Source organism: Homalodisca vitripennis, chromosome 1 (genome assembly GCF_021130785.1).
Source record: "Homalodisca vitripennis isolate AUS2020 chromosome 1, UT_GWSS_2.1, whole genome shotgun sequence".
NCBI classification, from domain to species: domain Eukaryota; kingdom Metazoa; phylum Arthropoda; class Insecta; order Hemiptera; family Cicadellidae; genus Homalodisca; species Homalodisca vitripennis.
In genome coordinates this window covers 81,318,100-81,330,686 of record NC_060207.1, presented here as the reverse complement: position 1 = coordinate 81,330,686, position 12,587 = coordinate 81,318,100, and the positions used below count along the sequence as shown (strand labels likewise).

The 12,587-nt window shown below is 32.9% G+C and overlaps 1 protein-coding gene across 1 annotated transcript in view; it reads left to right on the top strand.

Moving 5' to 3' along the window:
- The first annotated feature begins 5,715 nt into the window (after positions 1 to 5,715).
- LOC124365552 (twinfilin) overlaps positions 5,716 to 12,587 on the top strand; it is a 31,588-nt gene continuing 24,716 nt past the window's right edge. Inside the window, exons 1-2 of the mRNA XM_046821547.1 lie at positions 5,716 to 6,068; positions 12,408 to 12,485. Coding sequence (XP_046677503.1) covers positions 6,044 to 6,068; positions 12,408 to 12,485 — 103 coding nt within the window. The 5' untranslated portion in view covers positions 5,716 to 6,043. The remainder of the gene's footprint in view (positions 6,069 to 12,407; positions 12,486 to 12,587) is intronic.

The window sequence follows — 12,587 nt, the reverse complement described above, 5'->3', positions numbered from 1 at the left end:
TCTGGCTAAAGTTAATTTCAGAGTTCCAACATCCACACGCTCTAACGGCCTGCTATAGGTGAACCGCTAATAAAGAAACCTGCGCAGAAGCAAATAATTTGAGCAGCACAGCGCAGAAGGGGCCCCCCTCCGGCGGGGGGGGGAGTGGTGAGTGGGCGGAGCATCTTCTTGTCAGCTGTTTAAATCTTGTTTGCTCGAGCCATATTGTTTATACTGCAGTTACTTACTTAGACCGTTCAATTCGAACGAGTCAGTCAGGTGAACGAGTGATCCGGGTCGGAGTGTTTCAAAAGACCCGTTAACTTTTAAAGTTTTGTTCAATTTGGCCTGGCAACTGAATAAATTTGATACTTGTTCCAAATCAGGTGAAATGAAAAATGAAATGAAAATGGTTTATTTTCTTAAAAATAGTACAGTAAAACACATAGCCTATACACGTTTTGCAACAAACGTAAGCAAATATATACAATGTCTGAAAATCATGTATCAGAGTTTAACAATACGGTACTTATACGTAGTTAATTATTTCTTATTATAATAAACCTTGCATTAATTCTATTTAATTCAATTAAAATTTGAAATAAGAAGAGTAGTATAACCGGGATGGGCCTAGGACCTGTGCGTAGGCTCTGGTCGTGAATATTGGAACTCAAAACTAATAATAGAACAAATAATATAAGTAAAAAATAGTAGTTTAGTAATTTTTTATATTATTAATGGTTTTAGAATTTATTTTTAATCCGGCTGGATGGCAATGACAACAGTGACCACGCAGGCAATTGATGAGTCACATTGATAATGATACGTAACCGAGTATAAATCTAGTTTTTGCTGCACTGTCGTATGAAGTATTAGTTATGGTAATTATAATGAAGGACAGACCGAATACAATAAATAGCGAGGAAGGGTTAGAAGTTCAGCGATAACAAGGGACTATAAGTATATATACTTCTTCGCCATCCTAACAATAGTAACCCATCCTTCACGCGTTTTTTAAACCAGTAAAGATTAGGTAATTGCAACACAGAAGCGAAGTTGTAACTCAAACACACGTTACAGTACAAAACTTGAGAAATGTAATACAAAATTTGTTACACTGAATGTTTTTTTTTAAATATAGAAACTGTAATGACGACTTGTTGCGAGTACCGTGTATTATGAGTATAAGTTCTCAAACGCTAAAATAGTATGAAAATTAATGTATAAGTAAATAAGAATGGTTTTTGATGACCAAATTTCTTATAGTCATTAGTTCTTCCTCGAAGAAAATTAATTCTAAAGAATATGTTGTAGGTACTCTAAAAGAACATTATTTTTAGTATTGTTTTTTTGTTCAAAAATTAATGGCTCAAGAATAGTTTTGAACGCAGCACCATGGACTATAATACCAAATGAAAGTTGGGATTGAACGAAAGCAAAAATAGACCACTTTAATTTCCTTATCTGTGAGTACTTCTCGTAATTGTCTGAAGGCAAAAATGTACTTGCGGATTTTATTTGTCAAAAAAATGAATGTGTTGTGATTTTTTTTAATATACTTGCAGGTATTGAATCGTGCCCAAGAGCGAAATTTCCTCTCAAACTGGATACGTAACGTATAACCTCTTGTAACAGTCCGTAAGTTAAAGATCGAATGAAGCCTATAGATCTGTCTTTGAAAAAAAATTGTTACATTTGAGCCATTAGAGTTCGCCAAGTTCTGACCCACATTAGTAAAGAATTTATTAAATTCGTTAGCTACTTCAAGCTTAATTTTGTCATTGAATAATTTGGTATTTGGCAAATATTTATTTAGGGAAGAAACTTTGTTAACCCCTCTACCACTCAATTTAATTAAACCCCCCCAAAACATATTTAAATCCCCATTAGCTTGGTCAAATTTATCACAAAAATAATATTTTTTAGTTGCTTTAAATTTCTGCTTAAAATGTTCCTGCAATTGACATAGCGGGTTTTAAGCTCCACATTTAAATGGTTGCTTTTTCACTAATTTACGTAATTTATCTCTTTGTCTTATAGCATGGACTAAATCTGAAGTAATCCATGGTTTTAGCTTTTTTTGACCTCGTTTTAAATTTTATTCGATTGTCTATTGAAATTGTAGTTGTAACGTAAAAAACATTAACATTAGTGCTGTTAAAAATTGATTGCCAATTAGCATTTAAAAGGTTATCTTGTGGTAACACATGGTCGATATAGGTGCGATGTGCAGGGTCGATCTGAGAGGAAGCGTTCTGTGTAGTAGTTGTGCGTTAATATTATTTTAATGACTCAACCTGGGTATTATGAAAAGTGGTGGTAACTTAATAGATTAAATGTTTAAAATGTGAAATAATCTTATTGTAAATCAAAGGCATATTAATCAACCAAGTCCATTGTTCTTAAATATTAACGTTTAAAATATTTAGTAATGCATATAGTAATATACAGTTAATTTTTGTTAATCATTTCTATTAATAATATATATTTACATTTACTAGATTCCTGAAACAATACATTTATTGTTATATATCTAACCATTCACTCTAAAATATGTTGTTTCTTCCTCTATCCGAACACATTTTTGCAAGCAGATCCTTTCGTTCACTTGGTCATTACATCCAGTCGTTCATTCGTTCATTTTGTTCAGTCAACACGATGACCCGGTAAAACACGCTCTAGCGGAAAGGCTTAGTAACTCTGTACTGACCGGTTCAACTGAACGGGTCGCAGCAGTGAACGATACCGACTGAGCCGGATTAGTCAGCTGATTTTATTAGATTGAAATGGAGTGAGCGCCGAGCAGTGGTGGGGATGCTTGGAGGGGCGGCGGAGGGATATTTAACCCACCCTGCGTGAACTCAAATCAACCAAGGTTTTTTTTGTTAGCGGTTTACCTATAAAAGATATGCTCAATTGTCTTGCCTTGCAATTCAACGTCATATTTATGTAATAGTTTCATGCCAAGGTTCCTAGTACCGGAAATGAAATAACAAAATCAAATGATTTCTTCAAGCATTTCTTCAAGTCCATAAAGCATGTATTTTTTAAGTAAGAATGATTTGATGTTAATTTGTTTGTTATGTTTTTATCATTCTTTGATTTATGAATATTTTTATTGTTTTTTTATATTGCGTCCTTATTCATTTGCCTATTTATCTTACTCTTTTGAGCTGTTGTTTTATACTCATGCTTGATGCGTGATCATAATTGTTCTTTGTTACAGTTAAACTTTATCCTTAAAATTGATAAGATTGTTTTATGTATTTTCACATTTTACATTATTATTTTTTGTAAAATAATTGTGTTTACCACGAATAAATAAATATCATTCTTGAGTTTTTACGTTTGGGAGCCATATAACCTAATTCAATGTATAGTATTATTTATCTTAAGAGTTTTGAAACAAGCTTTTGTCTGTGTTCATTATTGAAAACATATGTAATTGGAAATGTCAGTTTGAAATAAAGTACAAAATTAAGCCATAGGCAGTATTTGGATTGGCGTTGGTAAAACCGACAGTAGTCTTATGGTAATACGTGGATGGAAAGAACGTCTATTAATTCGTATCGGCATCGGTAAATACCAAAGTTTTCGAAGGATACTGTTTTTCTGTGGCTGCTAAGTTGTGGCACTCTTACCAGAATGACAATCACTGTAATTAAAATCTAGTTAAATGTTCAAACCGGTATCTATAATAGTTGCCCTTATAAATTATTGTTTCATCTAAGGGTTGTATTTATTATAAGGTTTCGTAAAATCATTCTGAGTCAGAATGGTATTACTAAATACAAATAATAATAGTTAGTAAAACATCGTAGGTGACAAGTGAGGTTGGGTTACAATAAATACAACATCAGCTATTAAGAGCAAAATGAAATCAACCTGTTGGCCATAAAATGTGTATCAGCAGTGGTATCAACGTCATCTATATATATCCATTGCCCCTGCTTTTTAAATTATGACGTGTAGTTAAAAGTTAGCGTATATAGATATGCACAACGTCATTATTTTTTTACTGTACCTGGGAGGTAAAGGGCACTATGTCACAAAACTGTTACTTTTCAGGAGAACAGTTTGAAAAAATTGTTTCAATATAAAATGTTATACCTTATCATTTATATTCATTACTAAATTGATTTTTTATATTTGATATTTTAACTTATTGTCTATTTAAACTAACTGTTTTAAAACAAAACAAAAAAAACGGTAATTTACCTATTTTAAAATATTTTATTAAAAAACTTGTTGGACTTGGTGCTTTTTACCTCTGAGAAAGTAGCGGGTTGTTAGAAATGAAAAGGACATAGAGTTTTAATTCTGTGAATTTTTTCCAGTTTTAATACTTCATAGTACTTAACTGGTTACCATAGCAACTCAAAATTAAATAAACACTGTATTTCCAAAATAGTGCCAACTAATCAGAGTCTTCTTCGGGGTCATCTTCTGGGTACATGGAGGCTTTGTTGCTTCTCGGCAGATTTTTGAAGTAGTCATGGCACACAGATGGGAGTAATGGCAGTAGTGCTATCAGATCATTGTATTTTGCTACATTTATTGGTAGTCTCTGGTGTGATACTAATAGAAGAGTTTCCAGGAACGGTAGTTATTGTCCTCTACGGGATCGCACATAACTCATTTCTGAAAAATCTCCGTCAAATGAAGTTTTGAAGAAGAGATGACTCATGTTTTCTTGTCTGGCTTGTATGGGTACAAAATTTGACATGAGAACAGTGTTTTTGTCAATATCATACTTCCTGGACACACACGGAGAATCTTTGCCTTTTAGCAAGGACTCAAAGTTTTAAAAATCCTCTAATTCCATGTTAAATAGAGTGTTTTGAAGAAGTTTGCCGCACTAATTGTTGCCAGTCCCAAGGTGTCAATATGCTCATACTGTTAGCTTTCTGTATTATTTTATTTTTCAATGATATACAAACTACAATGTGTAGTCAGCTAAATCCTACAAGTTTTCACAAGTAGGCATTTAACAAAATATTATAACTTACCTTTATTTGAAGAATTAGTTGATTGCCTAGCCATATTCGTCATTTGCCATCCTCTTGAATTTTCCATCAGGAAATAGTTTATATAATACAAAATACTATGACAGATTAAGTTAGTGTGCAATGTTTAAAATAATGCAAATCATGGAATTTGAGGTCATGTTCAGTAAACATCTCAGTGGCACCATGTCAAAAACACATGGTACCTAATACCAGGTCTTTTCTAAAAGTTTAAAAGTAAACAGCACTATGTCTAAATGGTGCCTTTTTCCTCTATGGATTTACATTTTAATAAGAGGTATAAAGCACTATAACTAGTTGGTGCTTTTTACCTCTCAACTACTCAGTGACATAATGCCCTTTTCCACTGGCTATCTCCCTTATTAATAAACATTGGACTTAGTGCTTTCTACCCCTAAAAAGAAACATACAATTAGAACAACTTGGTGCTGATATCCCGATTTTGAAAAAATGGACATAGTGCCCTTTACCTCCCAGGTACAGTAATTGTATTGTATTTAAATAAAGTTGTTTAGTTCTTTAAATTTTACTTAAATTGATTCTTTTAAACATAAAATTTGGAAAATAGTGGGTAATACAGCTTTGCAAGTGTCATATTTAGATTCAGCACTCTAAGAAAATAATAAGCTATTTTTTAGTACAATTCGTTTTATTGTTGGCTTGTGCTATTATCGACTCTCGGGTCGTTTCACAGTCCCAAAATATTATAGTAAACAACCAACATGGGTCTGGTTTAGTTCAGCTGTATCGCTTTTAGTCTGTCTGTGCGTCAACTTTGTATTCAGAAAAGATCAAAGTCATAAAAAAATAATAATTACCAGTTTAGTCAGTCAATTAGAAAATCTAACCTAAAAATATCTGTGTAGTTTACATCCTTCTCGCTTCTATAAGTAGCTAGGTTCACTTGGCCAGTTAATATAGGCTAAAACATATTTGAAGGAAGAAGTTTGAAATTGTAGAATACCATTTGCCAGGTTTAATTATTTTAGTAATTTATTTCTTTATCGTCTCGGTTCAGAGACAGTGGTCCTCATTCAATGTCCCATCAAACTGGAATCAGAGGTGAGTAATTAAATAGATCAATTAATTAATTGCTTTGTTGTTTTAACTATACATATTTTACATCTTATCACAGTTAATAATAAAGGAAAATAAGTACACATTTGCAGTTTAGAAACTTAAACTTACAAAATAAAAATAATAAAAACAGAATGGAAGTAATAATTTATTATCATATTTTCTGCCTCAACCCTAGAACTGTTATATATAGAACCAATTAGTGGCTTTATTTACAAAATGTTTACTTATTTCAATTTTTGAACTTTATCGCACAATCTACTAACATTGTATTTTTAGCATTTTTGTACAATTGCTTTACAATACTGAAATTCAACTTATTATGTATCATTGTTTTCAGGAAAACTAAAAGGAAAATAATACTTGCTTATTATTGTTACTATAGTTTTTTTATTCACAAAAAATTAATCTCTGAACAAGCCTGTTAAGGATGCCAGTTCTAATTCAGCTAATAGTTCTTCCAAATCAATAGATTTGTTCTCAAAATTAAGTGTGACTTCCATCAGCCATATTACTAATAACAAAAACAAAATATAAGCTACAAATAAGTCAAGTAGACAGACACCAAAACACAACGGCAGCAGACTTAACTAATAAGACAGTCAGGCCCGGTCAGCTGTTCACAGTCAAAACAGTTGCTTGCACAAGGTGTTTCTTTCAACCATACAAAGAGGAGTAACATTTGATTTTTTGATTAATAATATATCTCAATCAATAGCTCGATTATTCTGCCATCGATTGATAAAACCGAAAATATAAATGATTTCCGAAACGTCTGCTTACTGCCGTATATACAGCACTGCCAGTACGCGAGCAGCGTAACTGCCGTATATATGGTAAGATAAGAATCTCTTTATTCATAGTTGTATACATTTTATACATGAATAGTGTCAGCATTGTATATACATATATTTTATACATGAATAGTGTCAGCATTGTATATACAATATAATTGACTAATCTTTACATTAACAAATTAGAATTCTGGGTATATTTTCCAATTTAAAATAGCCATACATAATATATAATGGTTAATCTATAAACATTATATTTCTGCAAGTTCATATTATAAATTAAAGAGAACTTTAAATTATTAAAAATAAGCTTCAAATTAATGAACTAACTAATGGGCCATCTGATTCATAAAATTCCTCTATTGAGTAAAGTGCCTTTGCTGTCAGGTAACTTGTTAATTTTTTCTTAAATTTTGGCAAGGTTTGTTCCGATCTAATGTGGCAAGGTAATCTTTTAAGAAATTTTAGTCCCACGTAGGTTGGGCTTTTTTTATAGAACTCAAGATTATGATGCCCAGTTATTCTATATCTGGAATTCCTGGTATTGTATTTTTGAGTAGGATAATCTGATATTTCAATACATTCTTTTGCAGTTAAGATTGTGGCAGTAATATATAAGGCAAATACTGTTGGAATTTGTAGCTGAGCAAAATAAATTTTAACTGAGTCTCTCCATCTAAGATTTAACATGATCCTGACAGCCTGTTTTTGTAATTTCAGAATTCTATTGAGATTTGCTTTGACTGTCCCCCCGTATAGGCTAATTCCAAAGTTGATGTGAGAATGAATGAGTGAATAATAAATTGTTTTCAATGTTTTGAGATTGCTCAGCTTTGACATTCTTCTCAGAGCAAATAATCCAGATGATATTTTGGATGAAATTCTATTTACGTGGTTTGTCCAGTCTAAATTTTTGTCAATCGTCAACCCTAGAAATTTTGTGCTGTCTGTTTGATCCAGTTCATGATTCTCTATTAGGATTTTAAGGTTGGTCTCTTTATTTGAATTTTGTTTTGTGAAAAATTGCATAAGGTGTGTTTTTTCATAATTGACTAATAAATTTTTTTGGGCCATATTTTGAATAAGATTGGAAATATTAAGAAAAGATGATAATTCAAGCTGTTTTATATTGTCCTCTGTTACAAGAAGATTAGTGCCATCTGCATATAAACAAATTTGCCCGTTTCCCATGACCACACTGGGCAATCCCTTTAAATAGCAAACAAACAGCAAAGGGCCTAAAATGGAACCTTGGGGGCCGCCATATTTTATGAACTGTTGTCTTGATTGAATTTTGTTGATTTGTTTTCCATTTTGCTTTGTTATCTCAACATATTGCTTGCGGTTTGTTAAATAAGATTTGAACCAAGCAGCTGTTTTTCTATCAATATTGAGGTTTTCCAAAATCTGTAGTAATTTAGGATGTGAGACACTGTCAAATGCTCGGCTCAGGTCAAGGAAAATGGCAGCCACTTTTTTCTTTTTATCAATATTTTCAATTATTGACTGCACAAAATCAGTTGCAGCTGTAATCACAGACTTACCAGATCGGAAACCATGCTGCTCCTTGTCAAATAAACTATTAGATTCTAGATAAGAGGCAAATTGGTTGTACACTACTCGCTCATAGACTTTTGAAAAACATGATAACTGAGAAATAGGACGGTAGCAAGATACATCATGAGGGTCACCCTTCTTGAAAACTGGGACAACTTTGGCAATTTTCATTTGATCAGGAAATATACCTGTGACAAAAGAGGAATTAATGAGATGAGCCAGAGGGCCACTGATAACTCTGCCACATTGTTTTAAGACAGCCACAGACACATCATCATGGCCTGATGAGAATTTATTATTGAGAGAGGCAATTATGGTACTAACTACATCTGAATTTACTGGTTGAAAGTAAAAGGACTTATTCATTTGAACATTTATAGTTTGGGAATTCTCATTTAGAACAAGGTTATTAGGCAAGTTTGGTAAAATTAAATTTTCTACAGTTGATGAGAAAAAACTATTAAAACTTTCGGCTATACATAAAGGATCAGAAATTTGTCTACCATCTACATTCAGAAGTAATTCTGAGTTACAACCAGTTAACTTTCTACCCAATTCATTATTAATTATTTGCCAGGTTGATTTTATCAAGTTAGTAGAGCATTCAATCTTTCTGTCAAAAAACTTTTTCTTTTCTAAAATGACATTCTGTTTTAGTTCTTTCCTTATGTGTTTTAACATTTCTTTGGTATGACTATCTTTAGTACTTCTAGCCTGTGCACTTAAATTAACTAATGTAGCCTTTTTATTCCAGTGTAGGTAGTTTCCAGTTAGAGGGTTAAAAGATGTAATTATAAGGCCTACTAGTTGTGTTACATGATCACAAAAAGGAGAAAAAATACTCCATATGATCTCTATTCATACATAGTTCTGTTTCTATGCATTGCAACTTTCTGAACAGAGGTCTTGGGCATACATAATAACTAATACTAGAATGCACTGCAGTGCCGTCATGTGTTTCGTGGATGATGTCAAAGAATCATTCAAGGCATAGGCCTGACTCTCCATTGCATGCTATACAAACGAACCTCATTTGTGTCATGGGTACTTTGATTTATCCGGAGGACACTGATTTTGGAAGATGTTTCTTACTGAAGCCTAAATAAACTACATTATTAGGAAGAACAGACTTTTTTACTTATTGTGGAAATTGCATTTGTTTTTGGTGATCGGTTCTTGTTTTCTGCTTTCCAAAAGGAAGTAATGTTGGCGAGAAGGAGGCCACTCTCCTTCTTTCTACTATTAGGTTATATAAGTTGGTAAATATATACATATGTATTATAAATATAAAAAGTTAGCAAGTGCTCACTTGTCTGAGCTTGAATTAAGTTACTATCTTGAGAATGTCTTTCTTTTTTTGCCAGAAGTGTAGGGTAGGCATCACCAAAGCCTGTACTGATGGCTAGGGGCAATTTGATCTGTTATACTGAAAAGTGGATGAGTCGTTAGGCTATTTGTACTGAATTGTGGAGTTTATTTGGCAAATTTCACCTGTAATTAGCAGAGTAAAATAATGTAGGAGCTAGGTTGTCATGTGGGAAGCATCTGGTTGCTGTAGTGAGAAATCACCACTGCATGATTCCTACCTAAATGGTTATTGTCTTAAAATCCTTTGGTTGTCTAAATATAGAATGAAATATTTGTCAAAGTTTTGTTTATTTACATTACTCATAATAAATTATGTGGTAGACTTGTCAAATATATATAGTTTCTACAGTAGAACCTTGAAAACACCACGCGATAACTCAAAATCCTTAATAAGTTAAGTTTTGTTCAAATCCTCTAGAACTTATTTTAATAGTCAATATTAATTTCTCCTCTCCAACTCGAATATTTTAATATAAACATCTTGATAAACTGAATTTTCTATTGCCTGGAACAGTATTTATTTTAACCCACTAAAACCCAAAGTTGTAGATATGTATACCTTTATTAGTCATAGTTCCATCAATAATTTTTTTCTTCATTACCTGAAGTTTAACCCGTAACCGCCTAGTTTAGCCTTTTGTACACAGGAATATGTACTCTTGGCATAATGATCATTTTTCACTTTATTATCTGGGTTAATATTGGTTAAGATTAGGTACTACAATAATTATAAATTGATCAACTGTGCCAACAGTTATAAATATTAAAGCCAATTGTTGCTATTCAAACTTTCGTGTTTTAACAAGAATTATCCTCACCTCTACAACTTGTTTTCTGCAGGGTTTTTTTATCAAGTTTTGTGATTTTGTATTGTAACTGTTTGTAAATGTGATCACCACTTATGTTTTGTTTTATTGTAAATAAAGTTTTGTTTTCTTTGGTACTGTTCTATGTGTCATATGATGGCAGGTTCCATGTCCCTGGCCCTTTATAAGTCAACATCAGTGATTTTATAACCTTGTGTTACTAGAACGAAGATGAATGAAAGATGGCAATTAATTGTACTACCACCTTTATCTGTTTCAGACCTGAGTCCAATTTCGGTATTGCTTGCCCTATCAAAGGTATTGGAGAAACTGGTTGTTTCCCAGATGTTAGCATTTTTGGAGTCAGAGAATATCCTTCCAGGCTGCGTTTTTACTCATTTGTGACGACTTGCTTCACGCAGGGCTAGAATAGAAATGATCACTATTCTTGTAATGCTGGACTTCTCACATGCCTTTAATTCAATAGACCACAGGATGTTGTTGGCTGTCATGCATTTTTATAGTTTTCACTGGAGGTGGTTTCTTGGTTTCATTCCTATTTGACGAATAGGAGACTTACGGTTAAAATTTGGATGGATTTCTCCTCATCTTTAAGTAGAGTTGCTGGTGTTCACAGGAAAGTTGTCTAGGGCCCATTCTGTTCATTCTGTCTTTCGCCACAGTTGTTGAAAGTTCGTAGGCTGATGATACTCAGCTGTGTGTTTTGTATGAAATCAGAAGAGCTGACACAGCTGTATCTATTTTGAATGCTGACTTAAGGATTGTCTATGATTGGTTAAGAGGCATGGGATTAAGTTGAACCAGGAAAAGTGTAGTGTGTTGTCCGGTGTGAGTTCGGAGTCTTAATAATTGGGGTGGTACTCGGCAGTGTTAGACTAAAGGAATGTGAATTCTCAAAACTCTTGGACGTCATGCTCGATGGAGGCCTCACATTATCTGGTCATGTAAGTGTTGTTGGTCAGCGAGCACTTGGTTGACTGAGAAAATATACAAGCACAAAGACCTTTCCTTGGGAGACCAGGGTTTGCTTTGTCCAGACTCTTGTGATCCCTGTCTATGACAATATTGTGTCTAAAGGAGATTACAGAGAGTGTAAAGTATGTGTGTCAGGTGTGTATGTGGACTAAGAAAGTTTTACCATATCTCTGAGGCATGACGATCGTTGGGCTTGTTAACTATAATTGATACCTGTACCCTCTGCTTCTCCTGCCTAGTCCACAGAATCCTGACTACTGGCAGACCTGGATACCTCAGGGAGAAACTATAAACTGGTCTCAGGTCTGATCTCGTAGTACCAGACAGGATCATGTTTTGGAGCTGCTTCGCGTTCAGCATAAATGTGAAAGAAAACTATTTATAAATGTACTTTGCTCCCAAAATATCCAATAAACTGCCTTCCAACATAACAGGCCAGGCTATATATGAAAACCATTATGAAAAATGTATATAAGTATTTAATGTGCATTACTTAATATTTAATAGTTATTCATAGTACCTGTACTGAATGCCTAATTTTATGTATTAATATTTAAATACTATAAAAAAAGCTTTTTATTTTTAAGATTAATAATAAGGCTTGAGTTGTTTTGTAAACCAGCAACGTTTGCTGAAAATAGTCCCAAAAAATCTTTTTTTTATTTATTCTCTTCAGGTTCGATTTATCAAGGTTTATCTGAGTATATAGTTGTATAGAGTATATTCCTGCCAATATAGTTAGAGTTGTTTTAATTAGTTTATTCAATGATACTATAATGGTTATATAATTTTTCTTATTTCAGCAAATGAAGCGTTGCTTCATTTCTTTGGAATTTGCAGAGATGGAAAAGTAAGAGCATTCAAAGTTTCAATAGATAATGGTAAGTTAATCAAATATATTACATGTAAACATACCTCATTAACTGCCAATTAAAATAGTTTGGCAATTAGAATATAAAAAGAGTATTTATTTTTGACATTGG